At 34.8% G+C, this 20179-nt stretch overlaps 1 protein-coding gene across 1 annotated transcript in view; it reads left to right on the top strand.

The window, feature by feature from the left end:
- Positions 1 to 20179, top strand: part of LOC121423717 (afadin- and alpha-actinin-binding protein A-like) — a 59515-nt gene that overhangs the window by 25841 nt on the left and 13495 nt on the right. Inside the window, exons 7-8 of the mRNA XM_041619148.1 lie at positions 637 to 712; positions 18387 to 18567. Of these exons, the coding sequence (XP_041475082.1) occupies positions 637 to 712; positions 18387 to 18567 (257 nt within the window). The remainder of the gene's footprint in view (positions 1 to 636; positions 713 to 18386; positions 18568 to 20179) is intronic.

Below are 20179 nucleotides of genomic sequence, written 5' to 3'. Positions count from 1 at the left end.
TTCATGATACCTCTATATGATTGTACAGGGATTGCTTCACATTCTGGGGTGTAGCATCTTTTCATTTGTTTTCATTTGTTTCATTTTGTTTATCAAAAGTGATCATGCACTTCATGAACTAACAGTGTGATCCACACCCATTTCTTAACTTAGCCTTCATGGAAAAAAAGTTTTGGTGATCAGGAATGCCACTATTTTAACAGAAGCCTGAATTATGATCAGCAAATAAATTTATGTAAAAAAATTTTTTCTTTCTTTTCTTAAGGATTACAGCCTTCTGACTTCAAATGGCACCCTGAATGAAACTAGTGTTGTCAATTCTTAATCTACAGTTAACTAAATTTGGAATGTTTTGTATTCAAACAATAACTCTTTAATGTGAGTTTGGGACAAGTACATGTACATCATTTTGTCATAATCATTTCATTATAATGCTCTCACCCCCCCCCCAAAAAAAAAAAAAAAATCTCAGGGCATCATTGTGCATGTATTTCCAAGTCTCATATTTCAATCATAATTGTCATCGTTCATTTCAATTTAAATTCTGTGAAACATTTGCATCATCACACACACATGCTTCTATCATTCAAAACAGACATTAGTAATGGAATTTATTTTCATACTCTGATTGTGCAGGAATGGATATACTCAATTCATTACAGAGGACAGATGGTAAAAGAGGGACGTGGAAAACCGATAAAAGTGGTATCAAGTAAGTGACGATGCATGCTGTATGGCGAGGGTGTGATATATTTAGCAGGATGTTTAACAGGGAAGGGCAATATCGAGAGAAGGTTTTGCTTTGGATTTTTATGTAGAGTTGGGGACAGAAGGAAGGCACTGACAAATATTTTTTGTTGTTTGACAATGTTTGTTGAGTGATGTGGTGGATGATGTATTTTATGGATATGATGGTGCTGAGAAATTAGTACAAATGACACAAGTATGAAAGGTGATTTCAACAAGGTACACTCTAAAGCGCATGGATTTGAAATAAATCTGAGTGTACTGTAGGGACCAATCAAATCAGGGATTCAGTTTGAATCCTATTTCTTTTTTTAATATCGAGGGATTCAAATATAAATCCTTTGAAATTAAAAAATGAATCTTTAGAATTAAAACTAAATTCACAATTTGATTGTTAGACATACCTGAATTTATTTTATATCCCTGCAATTTACATGTAGAATGTTGGTGATTGTAGTGACATGTGTTTTGTTGATCATTATTGTTTGACAGATAAATTTGAGCTGAATTCATATAGAACTCAAGATTTTATAGATATTCCTTATTAATAAGAAAGAAGAGAATTTGAAGATGATGTTAAAAGAAGGAAATCATGGGTTTTATTGAACAAGACATAAATGTTTATTGCTGCATCTATATTGGAAATGTCAAAGTGGCTTAAAAAAATAGACCTCAATCTATTCATCTCACCATATATCACTTCACAGTTTGCTCCAACTTGTGTTTTTTTTTAGAAATTTTCAACATATTTGATGTGATTCTATTCCCCTGATCTGAAAATATATGTTCCTGTATGGAAAGGTTAATGGCATTCTCCCCTGTTGTCATGGAAATCAACTAACAACATTTGGGAGGCGAAACATACAATTTCACTGCAAAAATAGGCCAGCCACTGCAGTGTATATTCCCCAAGTTGCCTCAAAAAATGCCATTATGAACAACCATTCATCTGTTGACATATAACTATGTATGTCTCAAATTGTAAATTTGATCAATTTTTTTTATTAATAAGTAATTACAGTACAAAAGATTTTTGGGAAAGGCTGTTGGTATTTCCAACTCGATACTTTTGCTACAGTTTACTTTTGAAATGTCAATTTCCAGCAAAGTTGAAAGAATATAAACACATCCTTTTCCGTTTACGCGTTAAGTTACCCAACAATAGCTCCACATCCACACTCTATCTACTCTTGTAGATGGAAATATCTGAAGTAAAATTAGTAGTAATCAACCAACAAGTTTGGGCTGTTGCACTACACTTGAGAATTCAGAACAAACCAAAAGGAAGTGACAGAGTTCATTCAGGAAATTCTTGATGGACATCTGACACAAAGTGATTTGAACACTATTCGTAGCAAAACAAAAGCTTTCCTACATCGTATAATCTTAATGAGAGTTGTACTTTAACCTTTTAGGATACTGTACACTCTATACACATGTAGGCTTTAATATGATTATGGAAGTGATTTTTGTTTGTAAAAGTTTAATAGACAGTATCTGTACTTGTTCCAATAGATTGTTTCATTTAATTTGTGAAGGATTAGCTTCCACGATCTTGAATGATGTATGATGGAAATGAAAAAAAATAAGAAGAATAGGGTTCTTGTGGCAGCAAAGAGGAACTTTTTTGCACAAAACACCTCAAATCCATTTCCATTTCTTTTTCATACAGATCATTCCTATCACAGGATAATTCTTGTTTTATTTTGACTTTCAATTTGTAATCTGATTTATACATTGAATAATACATATATGTAGACTAGATGTAGGGGAATGCAGGTTCTCACAATCTATTCATCAGCAAGTCTAATTTTCATATTCCTACATGTATTCCCAAAGGGGAATGCTGGTGATGCCTGAACAATTTACTCCAGGGACCAAAACACATCCCATCTTGTGCAGAACTTATGCAGATTGAACTGTGCGCGTCATTATCATTCCAGCTCGTTGACAGACAGATGTGAATTTTGACACCCGTTTTATTGGTGTTGGCTAGGGCAAAAGTGCACAGAACAATGAACTTTTAGGGTCCAGTCCCTCTGGGTTGTTGACGTATCTTAGGTTCACACCATTACCTGAGGGGATGGGTATTCGCTGCACCTCTGATACACCCCCCTACAATCTTAATGTGGAAAGTCATGGTCTCATAGAGAACTCTATTCCTTTAAGCCCCCCCCCGGCCATTATGTATTCATTTGTTTATACTGTATATTTGATATAATACTTCTTTGTCCTACAAATGCAAGCATATGCATGTAGGCCTATTGCAAAAGGAAAATCACATAAACAAATTCCCTTTCCATCTCGAATATGAGGGGCTCGGAGACAAACTTTGGAGAAGAGAGAGACTTTTAATTTAAATAGATGCACCTTGGTTGTTTTTCATTGAATGCTGTGTAAGGAAAATATTCTGTTCACACCCATTAACTTGTCACATGACCACCATGTCCACAATTTGCTTATTCTCTTTGCTGTTCAGAGTTCATTGTGTGAACATTAGGTGAGAAGGTTGGTAGTAGTATTGGTAGTAGATTGTCGGAGACTCCACGGACCCCTTGGACATCAGTCTGAACGTGGGGTAGGTTACCCTGATGTTATGAGAGTACAATGTAACTCCTGAAGTAGGTGTCTGTGTTTGTGTTGAGGGACCCAAGGTGTGTTGGTTTTACTAAACAATTGTTAAAGTCACTTCCATTCATTGTATCGAAAATGTCAAATACGGGGCACAATGTACAATTACATCTATACATAGAACAAATGCAATAACGATTTCCTGTTTAGGTTGTCATTGTCTGTTTGCAGGCTTGCATCAAATATTCAAGTTACTCATAAAATTGATTCAACTGGTTTGTTGTTTTAAACTGATTGTGCAGTGTCCCTTGTAGAAACAGAATCAAGAGCATGCACATCATGTATACCTAGTCTTGAGGATGCAATGATGACTTTTAAAATAATGAAATATACTTAAGAAGTGTATTTCATTATTTTAAAAGTCATCATCATTGCATCCTGAAGACTAATGTATACCTACATGTACATGTATAGTATAGTCACACAGGCAGGTAGGCCTACGTGTTAATTTATAAAAGGTTTTAGCTTCCTATTAAACCTTTTAAAAGTATACTACAATTACAATGTAATTGACAGGCCTGATAATCAAGAAATTATTGAAAAGTACTAATTCTATTCACACTCTGAATTTCATATATAATTTAAAAAAAAGGAACTTTTTCAGCAATAATTATTCGTAATTTAGAAATTAAAATAGAGATTTGGGACAAGAGGGTGACCCAGAAAGACAGAAAAACGAAACGGTCAACGAAAGAAAAGAAAAAGAGGGGGGTTATATGTAGAATATCAAGGAGGAGAGAGTGAGACATTGATGAGGTATTATTCTAAATGAAGGAAGAATTTCATTTCGGTCCATGATGACATCACCTCAAATAATGCATCCTTGTATAGAGCAATTTCAGGTAAAGAGCTTTATCAAGGAGCTGCCAGTGCTGGTAACTCCTTTGCTTTATGAAGATGGAGCCAAGAAGAAATTGATTGAAATTCTCCATCCTCTCCTCTCATCATCAATGAATCATCTCTTCTTGCTCACCTCCCCTCTGTCCTCCATTCAAGGGAGCAATCACATTCAAAAGTTCAGACTAGTACTCCATAGTGTGTGAAATGGGTCATGTTTGCATTCTAATGATATGTATTTTGCAGGGAAAGTTGTAACAGAAGGATTTTTTTCCTGTATATTTTTTTTACTGAAAAGGAAGCATATGATTAACAAATTGTACTTGTACAGGGATGAAATAAATAAAAACACCCAAAAAGAGATACAGCACAAATCTTTAAAACCCATTTTTGTCAAGAGTAGACCATCCTCTTCACTTCAGTTAATCACCAAAATCAACTTTGAAGTGATATGAATCTTTATGTAGATAGTAAATTTTCATCAGGTAGGCCTATGCCTATATCTTCCAGTATCCATTTGCCGACGGCGATGAAGGTAATAAATTTGTAATCATGCTTGACTTAAAATAATGCCCTAAAAGGCAGAGAAGTTAGACCAAGATCACGAATGTTAACTTTAATATTCACTTTTGACTGAAAATGAGACTGGGGGTTCACAACAGGTGATTTTGGGGATCAATACAAATGTGATTTGGGTTGTTTTGGCTCACATATTCAAGCTTTCATTTTAATTAACTGACAGGGATGTATCAAATCGCTTCACACAAAGTTGTCTGTCTATGGAATGCTACGTGTATAGGTCTTTTGTAGCAGTGATGAATAAAGAGCTTAATGAGGAAGTTATCTATCTCCTCTTCATCATGACTCATCCACTGTTGAGCGAGCTACGTCATAGATGTCATTTAGGTTCTAGCCTTGCTACACTGGCCCAGTCAGAGATAACGATTATCAATTTTCATTCATCTTTTTGGCTTCCCTCTAATGGAATTTCGCCCCCTTTTCACACTTAACAATGACCATGCTGTAAAATTTATCGAGAATTCTGGTATGCATTACTTACGTTCATTTAAAGCCAGGGTAATTATTACTGCATTACTGTAGAGAGTTTAAGGACTGAACTAATAAAGTTTTGTGTCAAGTGCTAAGCAAGTACAATAATCATTAATTGATCAATACTCATAATATTTTCAAGGTTCACGGTAGAAGTGGTGGGTTTCGGTTGGGAAATTAAAGGGGGGGGGGACATTCAAGTTTTAAAAAAATATGCCCCAAACTTTTCAATAATTGATGAAATATTTTTGGCATAATGTGCTCTCACTGATAGGGTGCCAGGGTGAAGGGCTATTTTATAAGCTTTTACAAGTTTAATATAGGAAGGAAATTGCTGTATCTTTCTTACTGCCCCCCCCCCTTCAGAAATACTCTTTCCTCTCCATCTCCTTGCTACCCAAGTAAAATCTCTTCATCCTTCCCAATAAAGAGAGCCACTTCCCAATCAAGTCTAGCATTCAAGGAGGAAGGAATAGATGCCTTCAAACTTCAATGAATCATAGGCCATCAAATCCAAGACTGTCCAAAGGATTGGTCACCTTTATATCATATCAGATCATCGTCTGTCATCACCAGTAATTGCTTTGCCGTGAATAATGTTCCCTTCCATAATATACCTTCAGGATGCTACTTTCCTAGGTCCATTTCTCCATCCTTTGATTTTGAATTGGACAGTAATAGACCAATTGTCAAGAGAGAAAGCCTACATGTATTTTCATCCTAAGAGTATATTTTCAATGGGTTTTTTTTTTACCTGCAAATACCTTCCAATATTGGGTGATTTTTGCCAGATATACAGAGTAATAAAAATTGTAACAATACGAACAACATGATTTGGTAAACACTTCAGAGGCAGATGATCATTTGTGATCTGGGGCCTGTTTCATAAAACTTGTTATAATCAATTTGCAGTTAAAAGCTACTGAAATCCTTCAATCTGATTGGCTGACAGTAAATTTGTTACAGAAACTGTGCATTTGTAATACTTTAATAAGTCTTTATCATGAAACAGGACCAATACGAATCTGAGATGTGCAGGAATGTTGTCTCTGCTACTCTGATGTAAACTGTACACCAGCCATAACAAATTATAGTGCAATGATAGGAATGATAAAAGCAAGATTGTATCACTTAGGCCTACCATGGACTAAAATAGCAGGAAAGTAAATGTACATACATGTACTACAATGTACCTGTAGTGCAACATGTTGTCAGCATGAATGTGTACATGCATGTATCTATAGTATGGCACTGTTGTATCATGGGGCTACTTATCATTTATTGTTCATCAATATATTGTGTAGCATACACCTGTCATTTCCGATTACCCATACAGTGCTCTACCCATTAATCCCATCTACTTCATTTATAAACTTCTTTTCATCCTATTAAGTTGTGCTTTTCACACTTGCATGAATTTATCTCATTATGGTGAGTAGGGGTGAACTTTCACAACCAATCCATCAATCCCTCACTAGGCCGATTTTGTGAATAGTGGAGCCAGTTTTCACAAAACATCATACATGTATATCAAGTATAAATTCCTTCCTGTGCATAAATATGGAAATTAATGTTTTGTTTACTTCCTTGAGAATTTACCCTTACAGATATTTTGGCTAATGCCGATATGTACATGTATGCCTACAAACATGGATATTAACTTTTTGTAGAGTGATATGTCAAAGTGCCACCAAAGATTGCCTGTTTCTACTTGAATATCTGAAAATTATGAATTGAGTTTTTTTTGTTGTTGTTAAACCCGTATTGAATCAACTGAAATTCATACTCTGTTGACAATGACATCAAGTGTTTTGATGTGTATGCTTTACAATATGAGTCACCAGTCAATTCTCTATGTGCCACAGGTACAGTCCCAAGTGTTTTCATCTTTTTTTACCTTGTTCTACTTGCCTCATTAATATTATTCCATCCTCACAGTCTTCTTCATGCCCTTGTGATTCCAGATCAACCAATATCACATTGATCAAGTGTTTAAATCTTACGACTATGAGTCACTATGCTAAACTCTATGACTTCTACAGGTACGATTCCTATCATTTTCTAAGTACTCTCATGTTTCTCAAGCCATCCTTCATGCATCTGCTTCATTTACTTTCCAATGCATTCCTCGCTAGCCATTTCTTCACACCTTAATGAATCCCAGTCATCTATTCATCAACTCTTTTGCAGTCAGTCATGCACCCACACCTGAAGATGTGTGCTGTCTTGTTTTAACGATGATATATTTTAGAAGTGCATTCAAAGTTCAAGCAAGGATCATTCTTAGTCTCGCCTTGATGAATTTAGGTGAATGAACTTTGATTGTAATCAAATGGGAAAATATTGCCCTTTTTACACAGGATTTTCTTAACCCTGGACTATCGCTAACCCCGTACTATTTTTAACCCCGTACTATTTTTTTCCTTTTTACACATGCCAAATTGTTATTGGTAACCCCGGATAAGGAATGCTTGCTTTTCACACACGAAACTCGCTAACCCCGGACTAGTGGTTTTTGTCGATCATTCGTAGTACAAGTACTTCACTCATACACTTTTTACACACGCTACAATTTCCTTAACCCCGTACTATAGGTGGGGCCAAATTGCCATTTAGCCCCACCTATAGTACGGGGTTAAGCTTAGCCCACTTTCGTTTTACACATGCCATCTTAACCCCGTACTATTGCTCTTAGCACCGCAATTGGTGGGATAACCCTGCTTTTTTGCAGGGCCAAATAATCCCGTACTATAGGTGGGGTTAGCCCACTTTGCAAAAATGCTGTGTAAAAAGAAAGTGGGCTAAGCTTAACCCTGTACTATAGGTGGGGCTAAATTGCCATTTAGCCCCACCTAAAGTACGGGGTTAAGGAAATTTTAGCCTGTGTAAAAAGGGTATATATGTTGCAATAGACTAGCCACATCAATAGTTCCAACAATATGCAAACCAGTCACCAACTTTGCTTTAAAAAAATTTGATGGATCCAAATAACCAATCTCTCAACTGATATTGTGTCCGGCCCAAAATATTGATGTTAAGAAGAAAAAAAGGAAATACTGATATAATTAAGTTCACATTTGTCTTTGATAAGTTTGGGGGTCAAACCCATATTTACCAACACATTGACCAGTTATTTTGACCAATAAAGAATATGGCCTGTATTCTGAAGTTGGGTTTCAAATTCAAACTCTGGTTTAAAGTTGCGACTCAACTATGGATAGCCAAATGTGACATAAATATCTTAACAATAGAAGTTCAATGTATCAGCTCATTTGACTCTCAAATCATTCTTACCTGACTGGGAATTATTAATAAGATAATTGTCTTCACCATTCAAGAACAAGGGAAGTTCATGGTAAACAAAAGAAAGATGCAAATTGCAATGTAAACCAATTTGTTTACATTTTTGGCTTCCCATAATTTCAGCACAGAGTTTGACCATGGCCTAGTTAACCTGACTTCAGAATACTGAACTTCAGTTGAAAATCTGTTTGGCTTTCTGTACAGGATCATGTCTCTATGCTGCATTTTATGAATATTAATGATTTTATCTTTATAATTGTAGAGTTTTGTTTGTCTCTATGGCATCGCTATACAACTTCATCAAAGTAGAAAGAGGAAGTCCCGGTATACACTTTCAGATAAGAATCCTTTTGATCATTAAATCTGACAGTTTGATTGCATCTACGTGTGAAATATACAAGATTGGATGATTAGGACTCAAATATTGGATTTTCTTTCAGTTGTTTGATTCTATTAGATAGAAATCTGGTATTAAAAATAGTTTGTATAAATATCAGATGTATACATTGCAGGCTTCTCAACATTAAACTGCAATTGAGTTCTTCACAACATCAATTCTTTTTCATTGACATTCTTCCATCTATGCCTACTTGTAATATGTGAATTCTCTCAGTATGTGAAGCCTCTGCATTATAATAGAAAGCCTTCAAAGTGTATTCATGAATAGACAACCTTGGACTTCCTCTTTCCTTTTCCTCCTCCAGAAAAGATCTCTACTTACCAATGTGTGATTTGCGCATTGCAAATGACTGGATTCACCATGGTGAATGAAAAAGATGAAATACTCTTCAATCTATAGAAATGGAACAGGCTTTGCATTTGAATATATTTGTTATAAGTCACACTAAAGCATCACATTTTTTACCTTTAAAACAAGGCTTTTCATTTTTTTTTAAATTGTGTTTATTATTGATACATTTGATTTATTTAATGTATTCTTTTTCATTTACCTTTTATATTTTAAGATACATGTACATAGATCTATATAAATTCACAATTTTTGTTATGTTTGTTCCTTAGTCATTCCTATACTATTAACACGTATTTAGTACCATTGGGTATACAGTTGTATTAAACTTGCTTGAATATAAACATACTTTTGTATATAGGCCTACATGTATGTCAAGTATGAATACTCTCAATTCAGTGTTGCTCCCAATTTTCTTTTTGAACTTTCGTGTTTTGATTTTCTGTTACCTACATGTTACCTACATAATGTGATATGACAACCATAACTCAATGTCACAGTTCACTATGTGGACTTGACATACCAACATTGTCCCTTAATCCCTAAGGTCATGAAACATAGTCCCCAAGATGATGGAAATATAACTGAATTTATGAGAGTCGACCTGGATATATAGAAATGTTGCCTGGGAATGACTCTGAGCTGAGCAGCAGGGAAATGTTGTCAGAAAAAAGTTTATTGCCATGGTTGCAAGAGCTTATTTACAAAATTTGTTTTGAAAAAAAAAATAGGAATAGGCCTATATATTATTATTTTACCATCATTCTATATAACCCATGAAAGTTTCCTGATTTTTTTTGTGTTATACACATAGTAGTGATAAATCCAGGGGGCACTTATGTATCAAGTAGTTCTGTCTGGTCAAAGTCAGAAGTATTCATTGGTATAAGCCTGGAGATCCGTCCTTCTCCCTCTCATGTCCATGTTCTGACTTTTTATGAAAGTTCCATTGTGCTGACATTCATGTACTACCTCTATTGTTACAGTTGAAAACATGTAAGAGCAAGGATTGATTGATGAACTAGCTCTGAAAATCTTAGAAGGGATCATTGGGAAAATACATACAAAATCTGATCTTTAGGGCAGATATATAATCCACCTCAAAATTTACTTTGACGCCGCTCTCATCTACTTTCTTGATTTGATTTCCCTTAACCACGTCAAAAATAAAAAAGAGCTTGAAAAATTTATAATTTCAGTAAATTTTTGTTAATCTTATGAAAATAATGATATGGTCTAAATATGTCTGCTTCACTTTTTTGACAAATTTTCCCCACTACATTTAACCATAGAGCTATCTCTGCTATCCATGATTTAACTGTTTTTTTTTTAAATCTGGTATGCGCACAACCTTAGGAGAGGAAAGGAAACAGATTGAATGGAGGGAAAATGCAGACATTCGGATTAATTTCTCTGTATGGAGGTCAACAAAAAGGGCAAAATAATTGAATTGCTCTTTCAAGAACAGTCAACAAACAGAAGGAATGAATGAAAAATACTTTTTGCGGTTTTTCACCAAAGGTCTTTTTGAATGACTGGCCTATGGGTTTTGAATATAACTGTTGGTGGAGTCAATATGATTGGCGACTGTTTGAATACACACCTTGAAGTGTACCATACACGCACTTTACTGGTGAATGGCATGAGATCAACTTACAGTTTTTATCTTTGCATGTCCATTTTTTCGTGAAATTGAACCTTGGACACTAATTATTGTATTATTTTTTACTGCCTTTCTATTATGTATAAATTAGGATTATTGAATATTGATATTGAATTCATAAGATTCATGAAAAACTTATGGAACTGGTAATTCTTTTATTTTGGTCTTTTGTCTTTACATGTATATCTTTATTTTCCTGTTGACTAAAATACAAAGTTCCAGCTCATATTTCCAATCCACTTTAATCCTCAGAAATAAATACATTGTTTTGAAACATTTAGATTTGAGATTTAAGATTCTGTGTTTCTCCTTAATTTTCAATTTTATATTTCCCAATAACTAGTAATACTCTATACAGTAACAGGTTGACAGTTACAGTCATTGTAAATGTTACGCTATTAATTTTCATGTTGATGGTCCATTGCTCAGCAAATAATTGGCAGAATGAGTACATATTTGTCAAACATACCACAAACTTAGTGTGGTATGTGTTTTGTGGAACTTAAACGGGAAGTTCACCACATCTATATTAAGTAGGTTCTAATATAAGCAGAAAAGTTTGAGGAAAAGTTGAAAGGTTTGATAACAATCCATCAAAGAATAAGAGAGTTATGAAATTTTAAGTTTTTTTTAATTTGTAATGTCATAATTATGCAAGCAGCTCCCCCTATACATGTTTATCATGTGATATCAACTCAATGAGTTCCATTTTTTAACGGAACTTGATGAATAAATAATATTATTCTTAGAATAGAAGGGGGTATGAAATTATGAGTCTGGTGATATTTTAAACACACAAATGAAAAAACTTCACACTATTTTTTGAGAGAGAACAGCATCTTTCAGAACTTACATACGTACATCACACAATATATAGTGAAGCTGGTTGTTTGTGATGTCTTGAAACCAAACCTTTAACAGTTCATTACTCCATTATTCTATAATGGATTTCCATCAAACTTTCACCAATCTAACTTTTCTGCACAATCAAAATCAATTTATTTATCAGGATGAAATTCCCCTTTAAATATTGTTGTCTGTAATGTACCTGTTCATGTCACCTTAGGAAGTTAGTTAATAATAATTTTGGACCACTGAATGTAACCTATCCTAGGTGTTACCCTCTTTTTTGATTAGTCACAGATGACTTTGCAAATGGGTGATCACTGTCAAAACTGCAAGTACATCAAGTATGCAAATTGGCAGCTTTAGGTCGATATGTTTCTGTCTGCTGAGGGTAGCTCAAACAGGATTGCACAGCTTTCCTTTTCATGTGAATTAGGGCATCGATCAACCTTCTTTTTAACATGTTTGAAAAGATAAAGAGCCTGTAGTCTTGAAATAAACGAATAAGAATTTATGTGGGCTAATACATAGTACTCCAAAAAGAGAGATCATGTTAGAACTTGTGAAAAACTACAATCCATATTAATAATCACCAACATGTTCCCTGAACACATATTTTTTTTATCCACAAAATTGCATATCTCTTCTAAGTCAATCTTTTTTCCCAAATTTATTCTTGAAATTTCTCTGGTCCTAAGAATTTCAATTGCAGAGTTACCTGTATCTGAACTGAATTTTTTTTAGAATATAAATAGCACAATACAGATTTAAATGATATACATTACAGCATTTCATGATAAATAGTTAAAAATATATTGATAAAAATTATAGCCTGTTATCAAGTTTTAGGACAATAATTTTCAGAAATTCATAATTTCTAACACCATAAGTTGCTCAGTACCATACAAGCATTGATTCAATACAGTCGTGACTCTTGAGACAATCATAAAGCAAAAAAGCATAACATGGGGGGGGGTGCTCAGGGTGATTTGGCCCCCGAAATAATTTGGCTTACAGACATCCCTGCTATAGATTGTGAAAAGTAGACCCTGAATTTTGTTTTCAAATATAAATTTTCCCTGCTGATCATGTGTGTACCCTAAACAATCACCTTTGCTGTGCAAACCTGGAACCTTTTAATGGTTGTTCCAACATGAAAACATAATTGACAGTATCTTAGATGTCATAACCAGAAGACCGTCTCCTGTTATAATTGAACTAGTTAAAAGTTTATTATCGATTCCTTGCCAGGTTTGTTCCAGTACATAACAATTCAGAGACAGGTTTTACAAACTGTAAAGTAAGGTTCAGATGACAGTTTAAAAAAAAGTCGAGTCTACCCAACATTAACTTGACTGAAATGAAAAGGGAAAAAAAAACATATACAATGTACATATTGTCTGAACATTTCATCAAAAATTTTAGTTCACATAAGAGATTTATGGCATTTAAAATTTCACTTAATATTACAAAACAATAAATAGGCATAGCACAGTGACATGGAAAATAAGAGAGACAATGAAGACACACACCCAATATTTCTTATTTTTATGTAAAATGATAAATTAATTGATATGTTACAGAAATCCATGCAGTCAAGTAGAGGTCAATCTCCTTTTTTACATTTGATGCAGTATTTGGTACCCTGGGGTACCAAATGATAATCCGCCATTTTGTTGAATTATTTATTTTATTTTTTGCGCTGTACCCTGGGTTACCAAAAATGTGTACAAGTATATTTAAATGTTTTGTACAGATTTTTTTTTCTTTTTAGTGATCTTATGTAACAATTAATGCATGCAAATGATAACTTTATTCTATTTGTTTACTATTATTGGCATAAGATTGTATCAAAGAAAGGAAATAGGCTTTGTGATCATTGCCGGGATCATTGTCCCCATCATTGTCATGATTGTCGCACCGATCGTACGACCGTGATCACAATGACAACAATGTAACTGTACACTATTACAACACAAGATGGCGCTGCACAACGCCGTACCCCGGGGTACTACGGTACCCCGGTGTACGGCGTGGTGCATCATTTGAGAAAAAAATAAATATTTATTATGTTTGAAATAAATGTGTACGATGTGTTACTTCATTTTCATGTTTCACGTAAATTGTGATCTGCATTCAAAGTTCTTGCAGTAAAATTTCTGAACTTTATGAGAGTGTGTCAGATTTCATTTTAGCTCACGTGATAAGTTTATGGTTTCATCATCACCAACTTCGAGTTCGAAATTGGTTTCATTGATTTCCATGTGAACATAGCTGGATAGCCTGTAACAAAGTAGCCAGACTGATGACTTCATTCCAACAAGTTCCTTCTTGTAGTAGAATCAGGAAATCACTCAAGTTTGCTTCCAGTCCACATCGACCAGATTAGATCCATTACAGCCAATAGTCTCATTGTTTTTCTTTTCAACTGACACTTTTTTGTGCCCCTGGACCCCACCCTGTTCGTAATTGGTATAATTAACATTGATCCATTCATTTTGGAGAACTTTCATCATATTTTTGGCCAAAGAATCTATATACTGACACAGGATTACCTGAAACGCAGTGTATCCACTTCAGTGCATGTTTACAAGAGTATACTTGATTTTGCACATAAGATAGCTCTTGAAAAATACAGAAATATTGGAAATTAAGCTCTGAAATTTGTTAGTGGCATCATAATTCTGAGAAGACTGACCATTATGAGCCACAATATGTTCCATGGTCCATCCCTGGTCAGAGGATGTGCATGGTCTGTGGACAGAGAGTATGTGACAAAAGTTCAATGACTTTTGACCTTTCACTCAGAGTAAAATTCACTCCAAAGTTTATGAAATACTTTTTCTAGTATAACATAAAACTAGAATTGAAAATCAATTGACTATTTGGTCATTCTTTTTCCAAATAGAGGTGAGTTTACTGAATTCAAATCTCTTTGGACCACTCTGTTTAACTTAATAAGCAGCACTAGGTCTATACAGTATCTATTCTTTAAACAATGAGAATGGAAATGAAAATTGCTTGGACGATTATTTGATTTATAGAAGATCTGCTTTTGAGCGCAGCCTTACAATACTGGACCAATTTTATTTGATTTTTACAGCTCTAGACAAAATAGGGTAGTTCACCAATAATTATTGGTTGCTTTGGGGTTCTTGATCAGAATTTCATTTTGTGTAGGTGATATTTTATTCAGGACAACGTTGATATATGGCATTAATTACTGAAATGTCACTACCTAAATGAACTTTTATTTTAGCACTGAAAATGAAAACCGAAACTGTGTTTATGTAGGTATTGCATATCACTATATGCAATACTAGCGTTATATTGCTAGTATGCTGACATTTCCTTGGAGGAAATAGTGTTTTGGCTAATGTAACGTCTAGGTGGCTTTATATAGGTTCATATTTGATATTTTGATGAAACTGTGCATTTAAACCTGATAGGCTGTCAGGAAGACAGACTTAGGGGGTATGATATGGGGATAAGACTCTCTTTGATATGGAGGTTAGCTTTAATATTTCCCTGAAAGCTTATTTTGAGAAAGGATTGGTTTGAGCATGGACCTACTACTCTGTCAGAGTAGTATCTAGTAGTAGTAGTATGTAGGTCCATGGTTCGAGGGAAGGGTTTAAGGAGGGGATGTTTAGGGAAGAAGGTGAAGGAGGAGGTGGAGAAGAGGAAGAGGAGGTGTGAGAAAATGAAAAGTACAAATTCTGTAGGACCGAGTACAGGTACATGAGGAGGAATTGTGAAGAACTGAGTGGGGAATATAGGGGGAAGAGGACTGAGGGAGGATGGGACAGGTACTTGAAATTCAGCAGTCATTCATTTGTTATCATATTCTACATAAGTAAATGTGTGTGTCAGAAGTTACATTCTATTATATTATGGAAAAAACCCAACAGATATAATATTGTACTACCATAATGAAACAATTTGATGGTATTCACCAATCATTCACTTTGGGTGTTTTTATTATTCATAACTGATGTACATCATCTTTCCTTGAATTTTGATTGATTTGTAGATGAAATCCATCGCACTTGCAACTCAGTTCTTGCTTTTGATCTTGTAAAGATAATGTCCATGTTTATGAAGGTTGGTTTGAGGAAAGACTTGCTCAAAATCCAATGCCAGATTCAGAGTAAAACAACTGATATGACCCATAAAACAGGACGGAACTGACTTCCTGACAATTATTGACAGTCGGTGGTCTTTGGTATGCAGTCAAACTGTACAATGAGAAGCATACATATGTGGATTTTGTGATGCATATTATGAAATATTTCATTATCGAGAGAAGCATCAGTCTATACAGAGTTTGAAAGATAACACACATTTTTGCATGGAGAAAAAAATCATGGTTTGTATCTCAAGTGGCCTTGCACTGTTGATTGCAATGCGATGAGTACCTCCCCCCCCCACACACACACACATGTTTCTCCCATTTCATGTTTCTAAACATGAATGCATTCTTTTGGGGACATGGGAGGGGTCAGCCTAGCATCACAAAGCATCTTGTTTACAAACATGACACACCTCATCAAATTTTTATAATTGAGGTGTAAACAATCATTGAATTGGAAAGGATTGTGATATTGATACATTCCTATTAATTCAGGGCCTTTTCTTAGTATTCAACATTAAATCATTCACCATCATCTAAGTCTTTGAATTTTCCTTTTAAATGATCTATTGTAATTGTTTTCATTTTGAATATCTGGATATAGTTTTTGTCCTTGTATTTTTTAGTCAGTATTGCTGGAAAGCAGTTTTGTAGAAGAATGAATAGCCATTTTCTTTCTTATCAAGAAAAGAGAAATATGCAAGATGCGAAAAGCATTTTCTTGTTGCTTAAAGTTAGAAATTTGGAGCAAACAATTATTTCATGAGAAAGTATTTTAAAGCAAGGTTAGATGTCACCATGTTATCATATATCTACATCTAGATCTGATACATTAATGTAAACGTACAATTCATGCCAAAAGTTGGTGGCCTCCCTCAGATTTAATAGATAATCATACAGAATGCTACATTCTGTAAAAGCAAATGTATTTCTGAAGGGGCTATTCAAATTGCCTTGTATTTCTACACAATTAATAAAAGTCAGTTTAGTATTAGCCTATTCATGTGTTGCGAAACTTTGGAAAGTTATTGACACCTTTAATTAATCAAAGTTAATGACACTGCTGTCCACTTTCAAGCCCTTGCTTTTAATACACACATGGCAAATAGATAAGCAAGCACTTCAGAAACATACAATAGTACATTACATGAAACATACTATACTTGCATAACATCTTGAACATTCCACATGGGCCACTCAAATGTGAGTGGCTGAGGGCACATTCATTTACAGGGTAGTTGTGTTGATGCCTGGGATAACTGTTATATCATGATGTCTCAGGGGCGGATCCAGGATTTTCCATAAGGGGGGGGGGGCAACATTTCCCGGGAAAATTTGACATGCTTAAAACATGAATGGTTTTCACCCCAAATTTAAGGTAGTTTCATTCACAGAAAATTTGACAAGCCTAAAGAAGAGTTTGACAAGCAAAAAAAAAGTCCTCCAGAGATGAGGGCCACATTCATGTAAGAATGGCAAATTTACATTACAAATTTTGATTAAGCCTCTCAAAAGGGGGGCACAGGCCGGATATGCCCCCCCCCCTTGGATCCGCCAGTGTGATGACTGCATAAACATTAAAAGGCCAAATGCGAGGGTACCGTCTCGTTCATTTTATCACTGCACATGGATTTAACATTTAAGCTGCTCTACATCTACGAGTGATTATTGATTACATTTAGTTTGTACAGAAGGCACATGTGATCTGTGTGATGTTTGGGGAGTCTGTGTTTGTTGTTTTAATGACGTCTGTGGTCTAGTTCTTTGCCAAGAGTTTGGCAATGAGAGAGATAGATGATGATTGATTTGTAAAGATTAGTGATGATGGTCGCATATGAATGCTTCATAATGATAATTAAGTTAGTTTCACTGTGGTAATGGTTGCCATGCAGTTAATGCAGTGTGCATTGTATGATAATTATAACAGTGATTACCAAATTTGGTTTTAAACTTGAACAGCCATCTCACACAGATTCATACGCAGTGATTGAAAAAAACATTATGCAATCTAAAATATATATATATATTTTTATTCTAAAGAAATTTTATTTCACCACTATTTTCTTAAATAATTTTATTACTTCTCTTAAAGAATAAGTGGTGCTCTTCCTTTTTCAAGTAGGATTTGGAGGATTTCTGATTTTACCGAAAATGTCCTGCATACTCTATATGTAAACAACAGGACTGTCCCTTTTCTATGTAGTATTGCATTGTGATTCCAAACTAAATAAGTTTGTTTATACCTAAACATATAGAAAAGTAGAAAAATGGTTTCAAAAGTATAGGTAGATATATAGTTTATTGCTAATGCCAGTTGATTTGAAAATATTCTAGACAGATACACAATACATAAAACAGCTTTATGAATTTTCAACCTCCAATTAATGAATAATTTGTCTCGAACTCATTCTTTCTTGATATGTTTGTAGGCATGAGGAAGACATGTACCGAGTGATCATCACTAACTATGAGGAGAGACAGAAGGAGGTTATGATGGAGAATCAAGTCTTGAGAGAATCTCTTAGCAACATGCAACAAGAACTGGTTAATCTACTCAACAGACAGGCAGGAGAAGGTGGAGGAGGAGTAGGAGGAGGAACCCCAAACAATGTTAGTATAAAGAACGGGGGTGGGGGGGAGGGATTTGGGGCAATTACACCCCCAAAATGCTCAAAAGAGCCCTGAAAATTAAAAATGAGCCCCAGAAAAATTCCCTTTCACTGTCATGTTAATGTTTATCCAATGTAGCAAGTTCAGGCAGTAGGCTGTAAAAAGTAGCCCTTGAAAATAGAAAAAGAAATAAAGATTTTTTTTTTTTGCATGGGGGTGTTTCACAAATTTTTCTAAGTTTGACTTAAAGTCATGTTGAGGTGCCAGGATTTTTAGTGAGTTGCTGTTTGTCATTTTAATGGCGTCTGTGGTCTAGTCCTTTGCCAATGCACACATGATACGTAATCTTGTTGAAATGGGAGAGTATGTCTCATGATCATAATCTGACCAATGTGGTGATGTGTTGCAGACGACATGTATCTGGGAATTCAAGTGTGATTTTTAGTCATACTTAACCTTTGTGAAACACCCCTCAGACCTATAGTATATACACTTTCTGCTCATTGTCTCTTGTTCACAAAGTTATCAGGGCCCTGTGTCATGAAACTTGACTTCATTAACAAAAAGCTACTGGTAATCATAGTATTTGCTTTGTTATGTGAATAACAAATTATGATAACTGTTAAAAGCTATTGAAATCATAGTTATTGATTTGTAGATTTCATTAACGAATTTTGATAACTGATAAAGTTGCTGAAATCATATTATTTTACTTATCTGATTTCATTTACAAATTATGATAATTTTCTTGAAAGCTACTGAAATCATGGTATATGGTTAGCTCATAGCAAATTTTCTTGGGAATTTTGCATTGTTATTGAAAACAGTGTTTATGAAACATAAACTTGTGTGAAGATTGCAATAGTTTTGTTAGCTGCTTTTATACTAACTTCTTGGAGGAAGGCATTTCTCTTGGCAATCATATGCTTACCAGAGGAATGTCGGACATAGCAACAGTGTCTGTAAAGAGTATCACATCGAAGGAGCCATCACCATTTTAAGCATTTCAAAGAATAGAAGTGTTCTTTATATGAGAACTGTGTGTGAAATCACATCATTTTAATTATCATCATTGCTTTTCTCTTAAATTTCTTTTCCTTTTTTTTTGGGGGGGAGGGGGGTTCTCCTTCATGAGATTGATGAAAAATACTTTAGCTGATACAGCAGTATACGGTATTGTAGAAAGCCTAAACATCTTGGCGGAGTGTAACAAGCTAGTACTGTGGAGGTCTGAATCCTAAAGAAAATAGATCCCTACTTTGGTTTAGGATTGAGTGGTATAATATTACTTTTTGACGTGGTCCCCTGATGAATTTCCTTCGCACAATGCTTCAGGAGCTTTACCTAGCTGCATGAGTCATATTGTAAATATTGGTTCCTTGATAATCAAATGACCCTCTATTTTTGTCCCTCTCAATTTGCTTCTTCTTTCACTCTGTATGTCTCTCTCCATCTCTCCCCCTCTGTTTCCATCTCTCCCATCTTTCTGTCACCCCCTTTCTCTCACCCCTCCCCCATATCCCCTCCGCATGGCTTTCTTCATATTAATCTTTCCTTTTCATCACCTCTCTCCATCTTTGTTCTGTATTTTTCTTCTCCATTCTTATTTCTC

Source organism: Lytechinus variegatus, chromosome 11 (assembly GCF_018143015.1).
Source record: "Lytechinus variegatus isolate NC3 chromosome 11, Lvar_3.0, whole genome shotgun sequence".
Classification (NCBI taxonomy): domain Eukaryota; kingdom Metazoa; phylum Echinodermata; class Echinoidea; order Temnopleuroida; family Toxopneustidae; genus Lytechinus; species Lytechinus variegatus.
Note: the sequence above shows the minus strand (reverse complement) of the source record. Positions and strands in the feature narration are given on the sequence as shown.